Source organism: Periplaneta americana, chromosome 5, assembly GCF_040183065.1.
Source record: "Periplaneta americana isolate PAMFEO1 chromosome 5, P.americana_PAMFEO1_priV1, whole genome shotgun sequence".
NCBI classification, from domain to species: Eukaryota; Metazoa; Arthropoda; class Insecta; order Blattodea; family Blattidae; genus Periplaneta; species Periplaneta americana.
Window position 1 is genome coordinate 14,117,640 of NC_091121.1, and position 22,951 is coordinate 14,140,590.

A 22,951-nucleotide genomic window follows, 5' to 3' on the forward strand; every position below is an offset into this window, starting at 1 on the left:
CAACTGGCAACACATCCTCACCTCAATTTAAAGTTGGACGTACGTAAATGCAATCGAGACTGTTAGAGCAAGTAATTTTCTGAAGGGAGAAAAAAAAATAGATGTTTTCTGAAAGTTCCCTCTAACAAATTTGATACCCTCACTACAGAGTGGTGGGAGAGCTTATCATGCTTCTCTTCATCCCCTCGAAACCGCCACTGACTAATGTGTAAAAGGTATAACGCCGAGAACATGCGTACACAACGGTTGGGGATATACTACGCACTCTGTGTTTTCACGTCAGGTCTTGTCTGACATCTGGTGGTCTTTATACGCATTATTTAGGCGCTCCAGCGGAGAACAGATATATCTGGGATAAAGCTTCACAATTCGTCTGACCGTCGAGGTGAACAGATCGGAGGTGTTATGTGGGACTTAATTTGGGCGGTTAATGCTTGGAAAAATACAGAATTTTATTATTTTCAAGTTAGTTATTGCAAAATATACCTTTTTTAGTAGGTATTTTAAATATGTCAGTGACAAAATTAATAACGGATTGCAGGTATTTTAGCTAGTCTGAAACTGATTAAAGTAAGCGTGGATTAAAATACATGTAAAATTGTAAATATATGCGGTCCGCAATCGAAAATAGTTGAAATTCTCTTTATTTTGCTCTTAAACTGTGTAGTTTCTGGTTTTGTGTATCAAAACAGAGTGATCGTACAGCTTTATATCGACTAGGTGTGATTCCCACTTGAAGCGGCGTAGCTGCTCCTCCTCTCGATTGTGATTGGCTGTAAGCGTTGCGAGTGCGGCTGTTGGTTGGTAGATATGGATAACACAGACACGAGGAGCTTCAGTCGTCGTCTTTCACTGACAGGAGGAAGAAATAGTCTGGATGGATGTGTGTGAGTGCAAGACCGTTTGACGGGGAATAGCCCGGAAAAAAAAAGTCCCGTGAAGTGTCTGTCAGGGTAGCAAAGGCCCTTTCCGCCGTGGAATTGTTGTCATTAAGAGATTCTTGTAATACGAAGTGTTCAGTAATTGTGTTGTCAGTGCAAGGTGTTTTTATTAAAGATGGTGCCGCAGCAGAACGATACGGGTCGATCCAGTAGCCCTACGTCCAGTGGATTACCCATGTTTGGATCTCAGCTTATAAACAAGAATTCTTCAACACCCTATACAGATGCGACACAGGTGAGTCTCAGCTACACCCCTAAGACTCACATGATCAGAAAAATTAAATGAAAAATTTTCGTTATGAGCGCCATAGGACACTTGAATTCGAATTTCGAACGTTTTCAAATTCATTTCATAACGTGTTGAGTGTTATCATGGGACAGATTCTGTCTCTTTCAATTGTTTTCCCGTTTTAACGTTGAAAATAAGATATTAGTTATGATTGCCGTAAAAAAGTGAAAATCTAGTATTCGAGCGTTTCTAAGGCAACAATGTGTAGTAATCGTTTTTCAACTGTTCGATCACATATAGCATGTTTTCCAACTACGAGTTGTGCAATAAACTTATTTTACATGCGAGATTGTGTTGCTAGGCGACGCTCTTGGTTTGTTTTCGCCGAGACTTTTGACAGCTTAGTGAAAGAAACCGAGTAGTTACCTCGATTTACGAATATCCTTGATCTTAACGTACTTTAACGATTCCATAGCGTAACTTAATCCTTTATTTGATAGTGTTGAAACTTTCAGTATATGAGTACCTCGCTGACAACAATTATCTTAAAATACGAAGAGAGCAGATTTGTTTGTTTTTGTCGAATGCACATTATCATGCTTATGTGAAGGCACTTTTCAGTGTACAGAAATTTATTTTGTGTGCACAAGGTTGGAATTTTGGAGTAAGAGGGTAAGGAAGGTATCCGTATTCAGAAATGTATTCGATTTTAGTTGATTGACGTAAAAAATTTGAAAATTAGTATTCGAGCGTTTCTATGGTAACAACGTGTAGTAGCAGTCTTTCAAATGTTCGATCACACATGATGCTTTCCCATGATGAATTATGCAGTAAACGTAATATATTCAAATATGATATTGTGTTGCTAGGTGACGATCTTGGTTTGTTTTCGTTGCGATTTTTGACAGCTTTGTGAAGAAAATCGAGTACTCTGGATTTACGAATATTCTTGTTGCGTAAACCTTACCGATGGTAGCCCATATTTACGTACTTTAACGACTTTAATGCGCTTGCCGTATTTTTTACGTTACTTTTATATGGTTTTACGGAGTAATATTGAACCTGTTTATAGCGTTTTTAGTATAACCCCGCTGGTTTTTTTTTTTTTTGCGCCAAATAACTGCAAACTTCATTAGACTTGTTACGTGTGAAAGTACTATTAGGCCCTACAGAATTTGTTGTGAATGTATGGTTAGGTAAAGCTATCAGCAAAACATTCACTAAAAGGTGTGATTATTGCAACTTTTGAGGGTGTTTTTAAGAAGTTATAGTTTGATCCACGGAAGTGGTTGCGAAGGGTTGCCTGCGCGCACAGAGTGAAAGTCCCCCCAGAGTCCCACGCTCGAATCTGACCTTCGCTCCGTCGCTTGTAAGTGATGCCAGTTCTCCAAGGCTATCCCAGATCCGTAAGTGATATGCTTAACTTCCGCATTATCGCTGGCTGAATGATTTATTGGTTTGGTTCGGACAGATAATTCATGTAGTCGGAAAGTTCAGCTATTGTCACGGCAAGAAACCAGTAGCAATTACCAGTCAGAAGTGTAAATCGAATTGCTGTAATTGTGATGTATGCTAATGAGTCCGTTTTGATCACTGGTCACGTATTAGTAATTTGTGCAGATTGTACCTGTATTAAATTTAGCCTGTGGGAAGGGAGAGAGCTCTATATGTAATAGCCTAGAACTGATTTAAAAAAATCAGCGTTTTGCCAGGGATATTTGGATCAAATCGTTCCACACGAATAGACATACATGAGTAAAACACTTTTAGAGACAAGAAAACTATAAATAGAGGTAATGAAAATTTAGATGGAATTCTTTCTATCATGTCGGAAAAATACGAAATCAGAAACCGAAAAAAAAAAAAAAAAAAAAAAAAAATCTCGATCTTTTCACCAGACTTTACTAAATAAAATTAATAGTACGTTAATTTCCACTGAATAAGGTGCTAAAATATCAAATTCGCGAAGTGAAAATTTTTTCAGTCTTCCCATGATACAACGAAGAAAATGATGTAGTAAAAATTTTTTCGTACCAGAAGTGAGAATACCGAGATCAAAAGTGGAAAATATTAAACTTTTTAGAGCACAAAATGCGAAAGAAAAACACAGCAAAGTTCTTCTCTAGAAGATAACCATAATATTGTCTTAGAACTAGAATGGTTCCAAAATTTCGATCATGTAGTGATGGGAACGATCAAATATTAGAATACGAAGTTACGAGTCAAAAATGTTAAGACGAATAAAAGTGGCGAAATTTAAGTTTTTCGGCGTTTACTCTAAGTCCAAAAACCCAGTGTAAAACTCGAAAACACTGAAGTTAAACTAAAAACTAATTTGGAATTGTTTTTATCAGGGTGAGTAGACATTTCAATGAAAAGCATGATTAAAAAAAATCTGTATTAAGTGTAAAATATTACCCAGGAACTAGAAATTTTCAAAATTTCGGCCAGGTACGTATTTTGAAGGGAACTGTTCAGCGTTGAAGATCTTCGTACTGGACATTGGACATGTTTTTCGTTACTTTTCATATTCCCGGAGAAATTAGTGTAGGCACAGCTCGGAAATTATCCAGAGATGCACGACTTCGACGTTGTTTCAGCAGGATAAACATGTTATGAAAATATGTGGTTTATAAACAACGTAAATTCGTGCAAGTGTGTCGTACTTGCGAACAGTGGAGTTTCGATTCGTAATGGTTGTACATCCGTTGAATCGGAAATGTAAAATTTTACACTTTATCTAACGTCTAATCCACAGAAGTACTATCCTCATATTTAGAATGAATTTTCGTGGACTACTGTCGAATCTGTTAGAGAAAAAATATATATATATAATTTTTGTCCTTTCCAGAACTTTACGTTAAACTTGTGCCAACAGTTTAAGTTCCTACAATAGTATCTGTCAATTTAGTGTTTTGAGAATATCAGAGTGAGTCCGTAGTTCGAATCCCGTATCGGACTAAAATGGCTTTAATTGTTCATATAAGTTCAACGGTAGCAGAATCCGCCTTTCGAATCTCACCACAGTGATGAACATAATAAACGATTTATATAGTATTCACATAATCAGTTTTGGGTTAACAGAGTCCATATTTCGAATCTCATGTCACATAATGAAGACTTCAGTTTTATCTATCAGTATCCGTCGATGAATCTAAGGTGCTAAATAAAGTGTTCACGTAGCGTTATCAGAGTCCGTCTCTCAAATCTCCGGCGCATGGGAATGACTTCGTGTGTTTTAACGTTATCAGAGTTCGTATTTCGAATCTCATGATGCATAAACGCCACTTGGTGTTAAATATAGGTTTAGCGTTATCAAGAGTCCGTCTTTCTCGTCTCATGTCGCATATGAACTGCTTCTAGAGTCGTTGTTTATACATGTTTGAATCTTGCTACAGGTTTTATGTTATATTTCGTCTGCGATAGACATAATCACGGATATCTGATTTCAAAACGATTGTAGCTTCGAATATGTGACTGAGTTACAAGATAACATCGACCTGTGAATAGTGAAGCATCAACATTCGAGTGTGGGTATTGAGTAAGGAATCGAAATTCCAATTCTATACTCGTGTTTAATAATGTTCGAATATCATATCACAAGAGAGCTGATCTTGATAAATTCTGTGACGAATTTCAATACCAGATTTGGCATTTGGTGACGAATATGTGCTTCAAAAGTGTTACAGTTCATATTGTGGACTCATTGTTGCGAAGAACGCGCTACTATCAGAAATGTGTATTTGGGTTTAGATGTCGTGATATAGCCTTTTAGTAAGAATGTATAGTTCAAAATTATATTTCCGATTCTGTACAGACCACTGTGTTGTGAGAATGACAGGCCTACTTGCCAAAAACACTAATTTTTGGCTTTAATTTTGAAGAATAGCTACGTAGTAACGAATATGAAATCCAAAATTAAGTTCTACGTTAAGTTTTCAGGAGTAAAGCATTTGGTAGGAACAATTAATTTTCGTTAATAGTGCTTCAATTCTAGACTTAAGCTTAATGTTGAGTATTACATTTAACCGAGCCAGTAGAAATATGAGTTTCATGTTAAGTTTCGTAGGGTAGGCATGTAGTACGAATGCAAGAAATACGACTTGTGGCTTGAAGTGTTAAAAAAAAGTGACGAGAAATACGAATTATTGTGGCTTGAAATCTTACGAAATTGACTTTTCGTAACGAATATATGGTGTAAAAACGAGTTTTGTTTCTTATTAAAAGACTCTTTGAGAAATAACGCATTATCTATACTCGTTAAAAATACGAATTTTAGATACAAGTTTCTAGAGTAATACATTTGGGACGAATATGTAACTTAATCTGAAAAATGTTGCTAATCGAACTCCAGACTCCTTGAGAAATGTTCGACTGAACTACCAGAATCGCGATTTTGCGTTACATATTCTAGTGTAGGTACCAATTTGTGGTTTAAAATCAGTTCAGATTTCTTATTTGTTATTTATTACTTAGGAATGCATGAGAGAAATATAAACTTTGGTTCTAATTTTAAAAAGTGGGAATTCAGTGAATATGTGGTTCGAAATTAGTCTTGTCAAATTCTGGACACATTGTTGCACACAATTCATAATTTCCCTGCCAGAGAGACATAGCAATAGTGACGAATATGTGGTTTGAAAATGGAATTTCGTTTCAGAATCTAGACTCGTTTAAAATTAAGCGTTATTATGACTTCCATAAAAGCGAATCTGTTTAAATTTTCGAAGGTGGGGACATTTAGTGACGAATGTAAGGTCAGAAAAAAGTAAACTTGCGTTCAAGAACAAGCTGTGAATATTGGCAATTTGTAGTGGCCACTGCCTACTGCATTTTTATCGTGTTCTCAATCCAATAAACGCATTTTCATTTCAATCAGAGGTCCTTGCAACTAGATGCCATATGCTTTTTTAGTATATCGATCCTATGAGACAAGAAACAGGAAATCGTGGTTTATATCTTCGTCGTTGGAAGATTTAGTTTATTGTGAATATTCTAAAACTTCCAAGTTACAAGTTTGAAATGAATCGCTTCCGGTTTGAAACTGGCACCGACCTCATAATCTAACGGCTGCGCGATATGTTAATGAAAACAGTGTTTATTTTCTTTCGCCTGGGAATCGGGAAACTCAGGGCTGGCATGAGTCATGTTTTAAAAATTATAAACAAATGCGTAGAAGCAAATAGGAAGGACAAGACGCCTGCATGGAATCGATCTCTGTAAATTTCAACAAGTGTCAAGAGTTGAAAATAAACGCCAAGCTTGGCATACGATGTGATATATAATAATCAGTGGAGTCACAATTTTGTTAAAACTTGACATGTAGGTCTATCACCGTTACCATTCCAGTTTTCAACTACGAAATGTGTATATGACCATAATTATACCAGTATTGGATTTATGGTAGAGTTGTAGTGTAAAATCCAAATAGAAACAAAATAATGCATCCAAGTCAAAAAAAGTTGTCAAATATTACCAAATTCTAATTTTTGGCTTTGAGTGGAATTATCAAGTGCTTTTTGATGCTGTGTGTAAAATCGATTTACACGTGACATTTTTACAATTGTTCCGTGAAATTCTAAATGTATATTGATGAACATGATTATTTTGAATTCATACATGCAGAGTATCGAAAAATATTGTCATATAGGCCTAATTATAATATTTGTAAAATCTCACTGTGTAGTGTATCTTTGTGTGTGAATTTTGTTGCCAGGAAAAGCACTTACTAGGGACCGATGTGTTAGATCCATTACCAAAAGTTATTCTTCCAGATTCTGGCAGCGAATCCAAAGAGAAATGACACCCTTCCCGTGTTTTCCCTGGTTATGGGAGCTGTTTACGTAGCTCAGGAACGTTGGATGTTGCTATATCTAAAGTATGGTGCAAAAACCCAAATATGTTTGCAATGAATTTAATCTGAATTTCATCAGCTATTGTTGATTTCCGTACTTTAAAGAAATCCAACACGTTTCGATTCTTAAATTCGTCACTGAATATACAACTTCGAAAATTTAAATCGAGAGTGGCGTGGCAAACATAATAACTTTAAATGTTGAACCATCGATCCATTACGTCTAGATTTTGGAATGGAATTCTATTGTAAACCCATATTCGTCAATGAAGTCTTTCTGTAAGCAATAATTTAATTATATTTATAAAATAAATGTAAGTTCAGTACAACGATGGATAATTTGAGCTGGTAATAACTAACTGCTAAGATGTGCGTTATGAAGATAATGATTAACTATTTAACTTCAAGTACGATCTCACAAGTCAGATGAACTGCTGCAACAGAGAACAGAGCATAATTTCATGACTTGCTAAAGTTCCGTTTAAATGTCAATTATTTTTAACGAAAATTACACCACAATGTAATATAATTCTCAGAGAATTTCAGTTTCAGAGTATTACATTACACAAGAATTTGGCTTGGAATCCAACTCGTTTTGATTGTTAAATTCGTCACTAAATCATAACATGGCAAATATCACTTAAATTTTCAGCAATCAGTCCAGAATATCTACAATCCAAAATTCTATCTTGAACAACATATTCGTCAATAAAGTCTTGCTGTAAGCAATTTTAAATTTATATTTCAGAAAGAAAGGAAAATTCAGTACAACGGTGGATTATTTCAGCTGGTAGTAACTGTTAATACGTACAAAGATCATGATCAGCTGTTTATGTGAAATTTGACCTCCAAATGAACTGCTGAATGGTGAACAGAACAGAATTTGATGACATGCTAAAGTTTCGTGTAAGTCTGAATTTTAGCTTTAAGTCCAACACATTTTGATTCTTAAATTCGTCACTAAATTACAACTTAGAAAATTTAAACGTACGAGTAGATTCGCATAGCAAATATCACCCTAAATGTTCAACAATCATTCCAGAATTCTATCTTGAATCACATATTCGTCAATAAAGTCTTGCTGTAAGCAATTTTTAATTTATATTTCAGAAATTCAGTACAACGGTGGATGTTAATATGTATAAAGATCATGATCAGCTGTTTACGTGGAATTTGGCCTCCAAGTGAACCGCTGCAACAGTGAACAGAGCAGAATTTGGTGACTTGCTAAAGTTCCGTGTAAGTCTGAATTTTGACTTGAAGTCCAACACGTTTGATTCTTAAATTCGTCACTAAATGTACAGCTTAGAAAATTTAAACGTACGAGTAGATTCGCATGGCAAATATCACTCTAAATGTTCAACAATCATTCCAGAATTCTATCCGGAATCACATTTTCGTCAATAAAGTCTTGCTGTAAGCAATTTTTAATTTATATTTAAGAAAGAAAGGAAAATTCAGTACAACGGTGGATTATTTCAGCTGGTAGTAACTGTTAATACGTACAAAGATCATGATCAGCTGTTTACGTGAAATTTGACCTCCAAATGAGCAGCTGTAACAGTGAACAGAGCAGAATTTGATGACTTGCTAAAGTTCCGTATAAGTCTGTATTATTTTTTAATGAAAGTTACACCACAGTGAGTAATATAATTCCCAAGGAATTTTGTTTCAGAGAGTATTACACACGCAAGAATTTGGCTTACGGAACTTAGTCATGTCGCGAGTTTCCTCGGAGACGCCGCGAGGCAGCCCGGGGTGAATGACGCTCTGCTGGCGAGGCTTTCCCCATGATGGGCTAGCACGGTGATTCGTCTCGGCAGACTCACCGTCTGTCGCTCGCCCGGGATTTCGCAATGACATAACAGTTGAGTGTGTAGCGCTGAATGTGCAGCGACCGCTGATCGAGCTAGCTGGCGAGGGGGAACAACTGCGCGCAGCTCTGATTACACTTCGCGGAACCGATCGTCAGCTCTTTTCGTTGCTTTGCCTGTCTTTATGGCCTACAGATCTCTAACAGCAGTTGTCTGAAGTTGTATGTTCATTACTCATTTACATGGCAACCGTTGAAGAAATTGCAGATGTATTCACTTTCCGTTCCTATAGCAACCCGAATCCTTAGAACCCTTTGCTATGGCCACCTGAATCCCTTGGAATAGATAGCAGCTGTAATTATTTTTTTGCTTTCTCTGACAACCTGAACGCGTAGAAACGATCGCAGCAGCTATGTTCATACTTCGTTGTAAGGCAATTCGAACCCATAGAAGCGATCGCCAGCTGCGTTTAGTTATCGTGTGTGCGCGTGTGTGAAGTATCATGGCTGAATAATTGTATTGTAACCCCTGACTTGGTCATCAGTTCCTTGGAAAAATCTCAAAGCCGAGGATACTTAATTTTCTAGATGGCAGTGAATGTAGAAATGGTCTAATGGCTGACGGGGAAACGGAAGTGCCTCAAAATCTACACTGTATTTTGGCACTCTGAGATTTGAACCAGGATCTCTGATATGGAAAGCCCAATGTTGTATGTTATATTCTATGGGCCTAAAATTCTAGTTGCTCTAACTATGCGGTCACCCCTAGCCAGCTATATTCAGTTCTTCATTTCTATAACAATTTCAACTCTGAAACAATAGCGAGCTGTATTCAGTTTTCGTTTCTATGGCAACCCCGACTCTGAATGAAACACCCAGCTGTATTCAGTTTTTGTTTCTATGACAACTCCAAGTTTGAAACAGGAGCGAGCTGTATTTAGTTTTCATTTCTATGACAACCTCAACTCTGAAACAGCGAGCTCTATTCAGATTTCGTTTCTGTGGCAACTTCAACAATGAAACAATAGCGAGATGTAATAAATAAATAAATAAATAAATAAATAAATAAATAAATAAATAAATAAATAAATAAATCAGTTTTCGTTTCTGTGGCAACCGCAACTCTGAAACAGTAGCGAGTTGCATTCAGTTTTCGTTTCTGTGACAACTCAAAACCTGAAACAAGAGCGAGCTGTATTCGGTTTTCGTTTCTGTGGCAACTTCAACAATGAAACAATAGCGAGATGTAATCAGTTTTCGTTTCTGTGGCAACCGAAACTCTGAAACAGTAGCGAGTTGTATTCAGTTTTCGTTTCTGTGACAACTCAAAACCTGAAACAAGAGCGAGCTGTATTCCGTTTTCGTTTCTGTGGCAACTTCAACAATGAAACAATAGCGAGATGTAATCAGTTTTCGTTTCTGTGGCAACCGAAACTCTGAAACAGTAGCGAGTTGTGTTCAGTTTTCGTTTCTGTGACAACTGAAAACCTGAAACAAAGGTGAGCTGTATTCAGTTTTCGTTTCTGTGGCAACTTCAACAATGAAACAATAGCGAGATGTAATCAGTTTTCGTTTCTGTGGCAACCGAAACTCTGAAACAGTAGCGAGTTGTATTCAGCTTTCGTTTCTATGACAACTCCAAGCCTGAAACAAAGCGAGCTGTATTCAGTTTTCGTTTCTATGGCCGCCCGAAGCTCACATGTTTTTGTGTTTTTTCTTGTCATTGACGCCTGTAGTAGTCTATGTGTAACTTTTGAACACAGACGTGAATTTCGGACAGTGTACCAATGTTCGTTGTTAGTATGGTGTTCTGTGTTAGAGTATCTTAGGTGGCGACTGGGATCATGTTGACTCTAACTAGAAGTTGCCCCCATTCCTTGTTTGTGTAGTGCACTTCGAAAAACCTAAATGTCGGATTAGTGTAAACACTGCTGAGAGTATAAAATGGACCCTCGGAAGTAATTGCAGACGTACTGAGGTCACCGTACATTGCTGAGGAGATACCTCAGTTCTGAAAACGCGATTATTCTATAGGCCTACATATACAACAGGAAATATTTTTCCTTGCTATTCTTGACTGTCGGTTTGACAGCAAGTGACGTGAAGATTATATTATGGTAATCGAAATATATAGTTTTGCGTACATCTATGTTGAGAAAGGAGGTTTTTTTTTTTAATGTTTTCTGGAACTATTACCAGTTTCGTTTTAGGAGAGGGAAATTAAAGTGGTTTTTGCGTAGTTTTATTAATTATTTTTGGTTATTTATGGTCTAATTTCTACTACAGTTGTTGGCAGTTGTGGAATAGGATTAATTTATATACGTCAAACTGATTTAGTAGGCTTTTTTAAATTGAGTATTCTGCGTCAGATGTATTACAACCGTCACTAAGATTAGGAAGGTCAGCACGTTATTAGAAGCTATCTTGAATATTATTAGTATTTTATTGCGCAGCTCAGAAATTATTTTATCGTTCACTTGTTTTTCTGAAGTCTGTAATTAATTCCTGTACATCGGGAAACTTGGAAGATAACGTCAGCTGACATGTTGTTCATGGATATAAATAGAACAAATGTAATTTGGAAGGTTTTTAACATCTTAAATAAATGAAGAGATGTCATGGGTGACATTTGTTTATGATTTGTGATTATGTAGTGCTAGTAAAGTAGGAAATGCGATGCATCGCTCGCCAGTGAACTTTGGTAATCTATAGTAGAAGCTTGTTGATGTCAGAAAACTTGGTAGGCTAACCTAGAAGTTTATTGATGACAGAAAACTTGGTAGGCTAATCTACAAGCTTTTTGGTGTCAAAACTTGGTAGGCTAATCTAGGAGCTTGTTGATGTCATAAAACTTTGTAGGCTAATTTAGATGCTTGTTGATTTCAAAAAACTTGGTAGGCTAATCTAGAGATGTCAGAAAGCTTGGTAGACTAATCTAGAAGCTTGTCAGAAATCTTGGTAGACTAACCTAGAACTCTGTTGATGTCAGAAAACTTAGTAGACTAATCTAGAAGCTTGTCAGAAAACTTTGTAGACTAATCTTTAAGCTTGTTAGAAAACTTGGTAGGCTAATCTATAAGCTTGTTGATGTCAGAAAACTTTGTAGGCTAATCTAGAAGCTTACTGACGTCAGAAAACTTGTAGGCTAATCTAGAAGCTTACTGACGTCAGAAAACTTGTAGGCTAATCTAGAGATGTCAAAAAACTTTGTAGGCTAATCTAGAAGCTTGTTGATGTCATAAAACTTTGTAGGCTAATTTAGAAGCTTGTTGATGTCGAAAAACTTGGTAGGCTAAACTAGAAGCTTACTGACGTCAGAAAACTTGTAGGCTAATCTAGAGATGTCAAAAAACTTGGTAGGCTAATCTAGAGATGTCAGAAAACTTGGTAGGCTAATCTAGAAGCTTATTGATGTCATAGAACTTTGTAGGCTCATTTAGAAGCTTGTTAATGTCAAAAAACTTGGTAGGCTAATCTAGAAATTTGTCAGAAAATTTGTAGGCTAATCTAGAGATGTCGGAAAACTTGGTAGACTAATCTAGAAGCGTGTTGATGTCATAAAACTTTGTAGGCTAATCTAGAAACTTGTTGATGTCAGAAAACGTGGTAGGCTAATCTAGAAGATTGATGTCAGAAAACTTGTAGGCTAATCTAGAGATGTCAGAAAACTTGGTAGGCTTATCTAGAAGCTTGCTGATGTCATAAAACCTTGTTGGTTAATCCAGAAGCTTGTTGATGTCAGAAAACTGTAGTCTAAACTAATGTGTGAGAAGGACCATCTCAGAATAGTGACCATCTTGAGAATTCCAGTCCTCTCCTGAAAGTCTGATTGACCAGTGATGGATTAGCGAAAGGGAATACGATTTTTTAATGGTACCGATACTAAAGTACAGTGTTTGTAGAATATACTCAGATATAAAGTTTGATTATATTGCTTTTGAGAAAGCAAATCTTAGGGTTTACTTTTACTAGGATATAAGGTAAGACAATACTGACCTTAAAATAACTGAAATTTGCATGCAAAATCAAGTAGCAGTTTTATTGATAATGATATCTTAAGTTCAGTTTCACAAGCAAAACAGTTTTCCACCAAAATATCCTTGTAAATAAGAAGTACACGGTGTTGGCAATGGTCAAAATAAAAATTTCACTTTGTCTCATAATTTTAAAACTTCGATGAAATATCCCACTTCTCATGGAATGACTCATAAGTTTTATAGCAGTAAACAGCCTGCTATTTTTGAAAGTGATATCTTAAAACTGTTTCTAGACTGCATATTAATTGCATTTAGTACTTCATCAATGGGCCAGCTGAGTGGATAAATATCACAGACAAATATGCATATGATTATATGATCAAATTCTTCTAATTCCAATTTTTTTTTTTCAGTGATGTTTCGGTTTAAGTAAACAATTTTACATTACCGCGCAATTTATGTAGTTTTATTGACAAACATTTAAACATATCACTCCACCAACTGAGAAAGTACACTTTCTCCACTATAATTTAATGTTATAAATCGACGATGCCTTGAAAATTTGACAGGTTAGAGTAAAGAACATATTAGTCTAATAACAAATAACGATAGATTTACGGGGATTTGCACGTAAAAATATGGAAAAATCCTTCTAAATTTGTTAATATTTGAACAGCGGATGTACAAACAAAGCCATAATTTGATGTAATTTTTACAACGTTATAATACATCGTTTAGGAATATTTTAAGGGGTTAGACATAAGTTTTAAGTGCATAGATAATTCATTCACTATTACATAGTGTGAAAAAATATTTTTTTTTTTGTACGATCGTGTTTTTTTTAGAGCTATTGTTTTTAGGCCTTGAAAGTTAGAATTCCCCACACAGAAACTTGTTGCTAAGGAAACCATTCTTCATAACACGTATACTGAAATAGACCCATTACAGTGCACTTATAGCTACTTAGTTACCAGTACAGTATTGAAGGCTTTAGAATAATATTGCTCTAATTTTTCAATGCAAAATATATTCTATTCGCAATGTTTAAAATATGATCGTGCAAAAAATGTTGTACAATAGACGTTTGTCAAGTGCATTATAAAATCTCGAAAGTTTTAAACCTCACTCTGATCGTTTTCAGACTTTTCCTTGATTTTGTAAAAAGCATTTCCCAATCTTGTATCATAATATACCGTATCATTTAAATTTACTTATTTTATTATGTGTGCAGACATTTACAAATCATGTAAGGAGATCTATTTTTTAATTAGTAGTTCTTAGTATGTAGTAAGTTAAGTTGATTAATATTATGCTGAAAGAAAACCGTTTAATTATAAAAAAATCAGTAAATAAATTTCATAATTTCGTAAAAATACTTGAAATTCTTATGTCAATACTACAGACGTGGACAAATTATTAGCAAAATTGGAGATTTTTATTATATATTTTTACAAAATATGATTCTTCAATTTAGACTACAGTTGACATCTTTGCGTATTTCCAAATTATTAGAAAAATTGAAGATTTGTATTGTATATTTTTACAAAATTGGACTCTTCAATTTAGACTATAATTGATATTTTTGCATATTTACAAATTATTAGCAAAAGTGAAGATTTTTTTCTATATTTTTACAAAATTCGGTTCTTCAATTTGGACTACAGGTGACATTTTGGATATGTCCAAATTATTAGCAAAACTGAATATTTATATTATATGTATTTTTACAACATTTGACTCTTCACTTTAAACTGCAGTTGAAATTTTTGCATATTTCCAAATTATTAGCAAAATTGAAGATTTTATTATATATCTTTTACAAAATTTGACTCTTCAATTTAGAATAGCCTACATTTTTGCATATTTATATCTACTGTAATTATAGAAATATGCAAAATTTTCAACTGTAGTCTAAATTGAAAAGTCAAATTTTGTAAATGGAATTATCATAAAAATCGTCAATTTTGTTAATAATTTGTCCACGTCTGTATAATAATCTTTATATAACGCAAGTGTCTGCTGAAAGTATACATAAAATTTCAGCTTTGTAACGTCTTTTGTTTTTAGATGTGCGCCCTACATTTATTTAAGTGTGTGTAGTAGTAAATTGGCTGAGAATTTCAAGAAAATTACTATTTCGGATAAAGCTGTCCTAAAGAATCTGCCCATCACCATCTTTCGACGATCGAACCCTATACTTTTTGATGAGGAAAATGCAAACAGCTATGCTCATTATGCAAATCTAGTCTTTCAGGTAAAGCTTCCTGTAAAGCAGATTTGAATAATTACAAGGGAAAAATTGTTCCGGGGCCGGGTATCGATCCCGGGACCTCTGGTTGAACGTTGATCGATGTCGGTTGGAGTTCCCGGGTAGCTCAGTGACAGAGCGCTGGTACGTTCAATCAGAGGTCCCGGGATCGATATCCGGCCCCGGAACAATTTTTCCCTTGTAATTATTCAAAGCTATGCTCATTGTTCCTTATGTCAAGAACACTTGAGGATCGTTTGTTTCTGATGTATAGTTATTTTTTTTTTTTTCCCGAAAAAAGAAATCCCATTTTAGTAAATTTACGTGTTGAGTGGAGGCATTATTGGGTTAAGAAATCGCCTCATTGTTATAAAGTAGTGATTTTCTTTCGACCCAATCTTACAACAGCAAAAAGTACCGTTACACTATATAATTATTTACGATTGTCACTTTTTTTTTAACAGCCATAAGAAGTGCTTGTACACAACCGCAAATTGAGATAAGAATTCATTCCACTGTTACGTAAATGTTTCCGTCATACTGTTATTATGAGAAAAGATAAGTTAACTTTCTGATCCGTGATGCCCGGCAGCGTGTGAAGTTTTCACCATTCTCTCTGGCTGCCTGCACTGGATTTTCAGCTGTCTGTGAATGGTACAGACTTGGTTGCCATGGAAATGAGTCTCCTATCGGATAATGCGCTCCAGTGATAGTTATTTGTTTTTAAAAATGCAGCGTTTGTTTTATAGCTATGTTTCTTCAGCGTTTTGTAATGAAGTACGCCTATTGCTTTTTTGTTTATGAAGTATTGTGGAAAATAATGTAATCAACACTGACTTGTAAATACTGTTACTCGTGTAAATAGGAACAGATGGCGTATTGTGCAGAGAAACGTACTATATCCACCATTTTCAGAGGAGAAAGTATTTTACGGTTATAACGTAAAATAAAGATCTAACTAAAGAATTGGAAATTTTAAGTGAAAGGGTTAAGGAAACAGTCTGAAAAAAGTGTTGGAGGAATGGGGAATGAAAAATAAATGTGAAAAATTAAAAAAAAAGAAAAAAAGAAGTAATGGTATTTCTAAAGAAGTATAAAAAAAGTAGGAACGTTGTATTGGCTTTAGATTGCGAATAGATGGTTTTAATACCGTTGCCATAGACACAGAAACATAGACGGAACTTGGGAGCCTGTCTAGTAAATGCGTTACTAATTCTTGCTTCCTAAAGTACTGAAAATCCATATACAACAGACTGGCTTATTTTCTTCGGCATCAATGGTACGGTGCAGAAATCCAAAAGCGTCTTAGCATGTAGAACATCGTGTATCAGCTTGTACTCGCTAGAATTCTCACTTCAGCGAAGCAAAACTACTTCACTCCACATTCGTATGTGTTACTGTAGTTGAACCTCTATATGCCACAACTTTTTATTATTGTAAGACTTTTATGTGACTTTGTAGTTTGGTAGTTGTCAGGCTGTTTACTAGTGATGGGCGAAGTTGTTCTTTTCCCGGAACAGTTCCGACTGTTCCGGTTCCGAAAAAATACTATGTTCCAAATAACAGTTCCGAAATAACAGTCACCAGTGGTGATGAGTCGGAGTCGTTGAGTCGTTCAAACGAACGGTACAGTACCCTCCCTCTTTACCATGCTGCTCACACTGGAGCACTCATAGGCATGACATAGTACACATTCTTATCTATAGATGGCACTGCAATGCACATTCGAATCGATTTTGGAAAATTGCTGTGCATGCGGACAGAACTCAAAAGCTTAATGTTAGTAATTAAACAGCTGTTGACTACAAGGACAGAATACAACACTTTGTTTTCGTACATAAAGTTATAAAGACATGGTAGCCAACTAAAAAAAATAACATAACATTTAAAACATATGGTATGTAATGTCTCTTCTCTCTATTACATAATAAAAAAAACAAATCATTAATTTTTATTTTTACTTTTCTTAATGCAGTTATAATAATAATAATAATAATAATAATAATAATAATAATAATAAATATTACAATTTCATAAATAAAAAATATATATATTGGCAGTACTGAAACCTGGAAACCCCGCAGTGGGTTAGTAAAATGTTGGAATCGCATCTTTACCAAAGTGTAATTTAAACTTCGCATTAAACCTCGCTCTCCAAATCAGTACTTATATGGGTAGTTTCCAACAAATAATGCTACAACATTTTTGTCGTTCTTTGATATCAGAGAAGATAGCACAAAAACTTGTGCTTGTCAGACTTAACCTCAACAAACGACAAACAGACATTGTAACTAAACCACTCATTACCATTTACGACTTTAACCTTTGTATAGAATCAGCTGATCAATGAATTAATAATAGTATGCGTACTTTATGACTTTGTAGAATGTTTATAAAACAGAATTAGTCAACTAATGGTGAAATAAACCATAAAGCGGGAATGAATATTACAGATTATTAAATACTTACTATAACATTACAGATGATTGGCCAGTCTTACAAATGTTGATATTAAAGTTCGCGCCACCGCAAGGATTTCAATTTCCATGCGCCCCCCTCCAACCACGTGAGAGTTTCAAGTACCAACTTCATCCAACGAAGTTCCAAGTATAACATAAAGAACAACGAGAACAGTGTAACTGCAGCTGTCGGTTCATCGGAACAAGCTCCGACGTTCCGACTGTTATCTCGGAGTCGGAACATACCTTGTGCAACGCGGTACTGCGAGCCCGCAACAGCTGGGCAAGTGAGCAGCTCGGAGTCGGAACACTGTTATTTCGGAACAGGAGGTTCCGACCTACTGTTCATTTTTGCAACAGTTCCGAGACCGGAACAGTTCCAAAATAACTGTTGTGTTATTTTTTACCCATCTCTACTGTTTACATGAAGTCGATTGTTGTCGGAATGTTTTGCTCAACGCAAAGATCTTCGTTTGTTGTCAGGCTGTTTGCACCACATCTCAGTTTTATTGTCGTCAGACTTATGTATAACGTCTTCGTTTGATTCTCGACAGGCTGTTTTATATATCTTTATTATTGTTATTTATTCCTTTATTATGATTTATAACTTATTTTATGTGGTATGAGTTTGATTAAACTACAATAAGTATGTAGCACGTAGAACACCGTGTTATACTTGTTGGAATTCTCATTTCATTGAAGCTAAACTGCTTTAAGACCCTTTATTATGTGTTATTGCAATTGCACCTTAATATGCCACATCTTTCCACTGTTGTCTGACTTTTATGTGATGCTATCGTTTGATTTTTGCCCGGCTGTTTACATGAAGCCGATTGTTGTCAGACTGTTTTGCGTGTTTTCGTTTGATTTTTGCCAGGCTGTTTTTATATGGCATCGTCATTACCTTCAGGCTGTTGTAGGGCCTATGTGATATCAGTTGTATTTGCACGTACAATATCGAAGACGAAAATGTATCTTTAAAAAGTTCACTGAAGTGTTTAAAAAGTTACAAATCTCAGCGATGTATACAGTGGAGGGGAAAAGAAACTGGCCATCCCACCCCATTATCACCTCACTTAGGTTCCTCATGAGTAGGGCTAGGATTTTGATGACCTATAAATCATAAAAAAAAAGTCCTAAAATAATGCATTTATGACCTAAAAATCTTTCAAAAATGTCCTTAAAAATGACCTAAAAATTGATCTTACATTCTAAAATTGGCTTAGTAGGAAAAGGAGTATTGTGCTACTTAATATTTAGACTAGTAATTAAATTAAATTCTAGTACCAACATTTAAGTTTATTTAATTTTACATATTTTTTTTCTAAGTGGTAGTTTCCATGTAGTCCATCACAAGGCCACTTTTACACGGAATGAGCAAGTATAGAGGAGTCTATATCGAAGGGGTGGTTGGACTGATCCATTACATGGGGTGTACTACGTTAAAAGGGCAATATTTGTGTAGAAAAACGATTAAAATATTATACAAAATAATTGGTATTAGCCACCGGCGTAGCTCGGTCGGTTAAGACGCTTGCCTGACGATCCGGAGTTGCGCTCGGGCGCGGGTTCAATTCCCGCTTGGGCTGATTATCTGGTTGGTTTTTTTTCCGAGGTTTTTCCCAATCGTAAGGCAAATGTCAGGTAATCTATGGCGAATCCTCGGCCTGATCTCGCCAAATATATCACTATCACCAACTCCATAGACGCAGAATAACCTCGTAGTTGGTACAGCGTCGTTAAATAACCAAGTAAAAAATAAATGGTATTAATGGACAAAATATGTAGAGAAAATATCAAAGGAAATAAACATTATTTTATATTAATAATGGGGATTTATGGAAAAAATTGAATGAAAATGCCTAAAAAATGTCCGAATAACACAAAAGATGCTCTTATGAGTTGAAACAGGCAAAAAATGCCCTAACAAATGTCTTAAAACACTCAGTTTATCACATAACATATAAATACTAAAGCGACTATGTTTCTGGCTTACTAGAAAAAAGATGCAATTTCATCAAAATCCTAGCCCTACTCATGAGTGATGCCTTATTGGTGTCACATGAGGTTTCAGCCAGTTTTGAACTCCTGACTAAACATCTTGTGCGAGTGATCTTAAAATCCAACACAAATTCATACTTTATGAAAAATTCTACAAGCAATCATAGCTTCTTTTTCTAATGATATCTGAACATTATCTTGTAGTTAATTCTTCAGTAAAGAGAGGTTGGAAAGTTTCAGCCCGGCAGGCAACTGCGTGTTGAAGTGCCGCGTGCTCCAATAATTTTTTTTCTCTCGCCTTCATATATAATTCCTAAATATCCGTCATACAATACATTGCATGTCCGTACAGAATAACTTAAATTTTTGTACGAGACACAAAATCAATACCTTGCGAGAGAATGGGGTGCAGCAACAGGGATTCATTATTGAAGCCCCCAGCCCGGCCCATGAGAACGGGGTTCGTATGACTTGTTCGCCCTTTTAGGGGTAAATAATTCACCCCCTTCCGGAGTTACTGCTGGTCTCAGGGGTGGAAATTCCCAGGGCACGACACGAATTTTATCAAGTAATAATATAGGCGTATTATCGTGTTTGGAGTTTTCTCTGTTCATGAAAAGTTTTGTCAAAGTTTTTAAGAATTCGTTTTGTTGTCCGATTTCGGCATAGTGAACAAAGTTCTTCCAATTCAGCTTATGTTATACATTGAAAACAGTAAGATTCATTTGCCTATGGGTTAAATACATAAAGCATTCTCTTTATTGTTATCAAACTGTTTATAACATTGTAGTGGATTGAAGTATTCAACATTCTTTGATCTGTTTTATAGTATTGGGAATATTGCATCAACAGTACTCACCGACAATATGTATCTCATTTTTATGAGACAGTTTGCTAAGCTTTTGTCGGATGTATTGTCTTCTAAGCATTGCAAAGCTGTTATTGAATATTACCGGTTCATGTTGTATGTGACATTTTGAGTTGATTGTTGTGGTATCGTTTTATGTGATACATATCTTTGTCATCAGGCACTTTCATGTGACATATTGCTTCGATTATCACACTGTTCGTATTAACTCATGGTCACACTTTGGTCACTCCTGCAGGAAGACTAGTTCGCCATAGTTTAAAAAAAATATATTTTCTGTTTCAACTTGTAATTACACTTTGGTCACCCTTGCAGGAAGACTAGTTCCCCATAGCTTAAAAAAATATATTTTCTGTTTTAACTCGTGATTATACTTTGGTCACCCTTGCAGGAAGACTAGTACGCTATAGTTTAAAAATATATATTTTCTGTTCCAACTCATTATTACACTTTGGTCACCCTTGCAGGAAGACTAGTACGCTATAGTTTAAAAATATATATTTTCTGTTCCAACTCATGATTACACTTTGGTCACTCCTGCAGGAAGACTAGTTCGTCATAGTTTAGAAATATATTTCTTCGGTTACAACTCATGGTTACACTTTGGTCACTCCTGCAGGAAGACTAGTTCACCATAGTTTAAAAATTTATATCTTCTGTTCCATCTCATGTTTACACTTTGGTCACTCCTGCAGGAAGAGTAGTTCGCCATAGTTTAAAAATATATATCTTCTGTTCCATCTCATGGTTACACTTTGGTCACTCCTGCAGGAAGACTAGTTCGCCATAGTTTAAAAATTTATATCTTCTGTTCCATCTCATGGTTACACTTTGGTCACTCCTGCAGGAAGACTAGTTCGCCATAGTTTAAAAATATATATCTTCTGTTCCATCTCATGGTTACACTTTGGTCACTCCTGCAGGAAGACTAGTTCGCCATAGTTTAAAAATATATATATTCTGTTCCATCTCATGGTTACACTTTGGTCACTCCTGCAGGAAGACTAGTTCGCCATAGTTTAAAAATATATTTCTTCGGTTACAACTCATGGTTACACTTTGGTCACTCCTGCAGGAAGACTAGTTCGCCATAATTTAAAAATATATATCTTTTGTTCCAACTCATGGTTACACTTTGGTCACTCCTGCAGGAAGACTAGTTCGCCATAGTTTAAAAATATATTTTTTCTGTTTCAACTCGTGATTACACTTTGGTCACTCCTGCAGGAAGACTAGTCGCCATAGTTTAAAAATATATTTTTTCTGTTCCAACTCATGGTCACACTTTGGTCACTCCTGCAGGAAAAGTAGTTCGCCATAGTTTAAAAATATATATCTTCTGTTCCATCTCGTGATTACACTTTGGTCACTCCTGCAGGAAGACTAGTTCGTCATAGTTTAAAAATATGTATCTTCTATTCCAACTCATAGTTACACTTTGGTCACTCCTGCAGGAAGACTAGTTCGCCATAGTTTAAAAATCTATATCTTCTGTTCCAACTCATGGTTACACTTTGGTCACTCCTGCAGGAAGACTAGTTCGCCATAGTTTAAAAATCTATATCTTCTGTTCCAACTCATGGTTACACTTTGGTCACTCCTGCAGGAAGACTAGTTCGCCATAGTTAAAAAATTTATATCTTCTGTTCCATCTCATGGTTACACTTTGGTCACTCCTGCAGGAAGACTAGTTCGCCATAGTTAAAAAATTTATATCTTCTGTTCCATCTCATGGTTACACTTTGGTCACTCCTGCAGGAAGACTAGTTCGCCATAGTTTAAAAATATATTTCTTCGGTTACAACTCATGGTTACACTTTGGTCACTCCTGCAGGAAGACTAGTTCGCCATAATTTAAAAATATATATCTTTTGTTCCAACTCATGGTTACACTTTGGTCACTCCTGCAGGAAGACTAGTTCGCCATAGTTTAAAAATATATTTTTTCTGTTTCAACTCGTGATTACACTTTGGTCACTCCTGCAGGAAGACTAGTCGCCATAGTTTAAAAATATATTTTTTCTGTTCCAACTCATGGTCACACTTTGGTCACTCCTGCAGGAAAAGTAGTTCGCCATAGTTTAAAAATATATATCTTCTGTTCCATCTCGTGATTACACTTTGGTCACTCCTGCAGGAAGACTAGTTCGTCATAGTTTAAAAATATGTATCTTCTATTCCAACTCATAGTTACACTTTGGTCACTCCTGCAGGAAGACTAGTTCGCCATAGTTTAAAAATATATTTTTTCTGTTTCACCTCGTGATTACACTTTGGTCACTCCTGCAGGAAGACTAGTCGCCATAGTTTAAAAATATATTTTTTCTGTTCCAACTCATGGTCACACTTTGGTCACTCCTGCAGGAAAAGTAGTTCGCCATAGTTTAAAAATATATATCCTCTGTTCCATCTCATGGTTACACTTTGGTCACTCCTGCAGGAAGACTAGTTCGCCATAGTTTAAAAATCTATATCTTCTGTTCCAACTCATGGTTACACTTTGGTCACTCCTGCAGGAAGACTAGTTCGCCATAGTTTAAAAATCTATATCTTCTGTTCCA

At 35.7% G+C, this 22,951-nt stretch overlaps 1 protein-coding gene across 1 annotated transcript in view; it reads left to right on the forward strand.

Moving 5' to 3' along the window:
- Nucleotides 1-824: 824 nt before the first annotated feature.
- Nucleotides 825-22,951, forward strand: part of LOC138699483 (transcription factor SOX-11-like) — a 118,527-nt gene continuing 96,400 nt past the window's right edge. Inside the window, exon 1 of the mRNA XM_069825396.1 lies at nt 825-1,176. Within this exon, the coding sequence (XP_069681497.1) occupies nt 1,057-1,176 (120 nt within the window). The 5' untranslated portion in view covers nt 825-1,056. The remainder of the gene's footprint in view (nt 1,177-22,951) is intronic.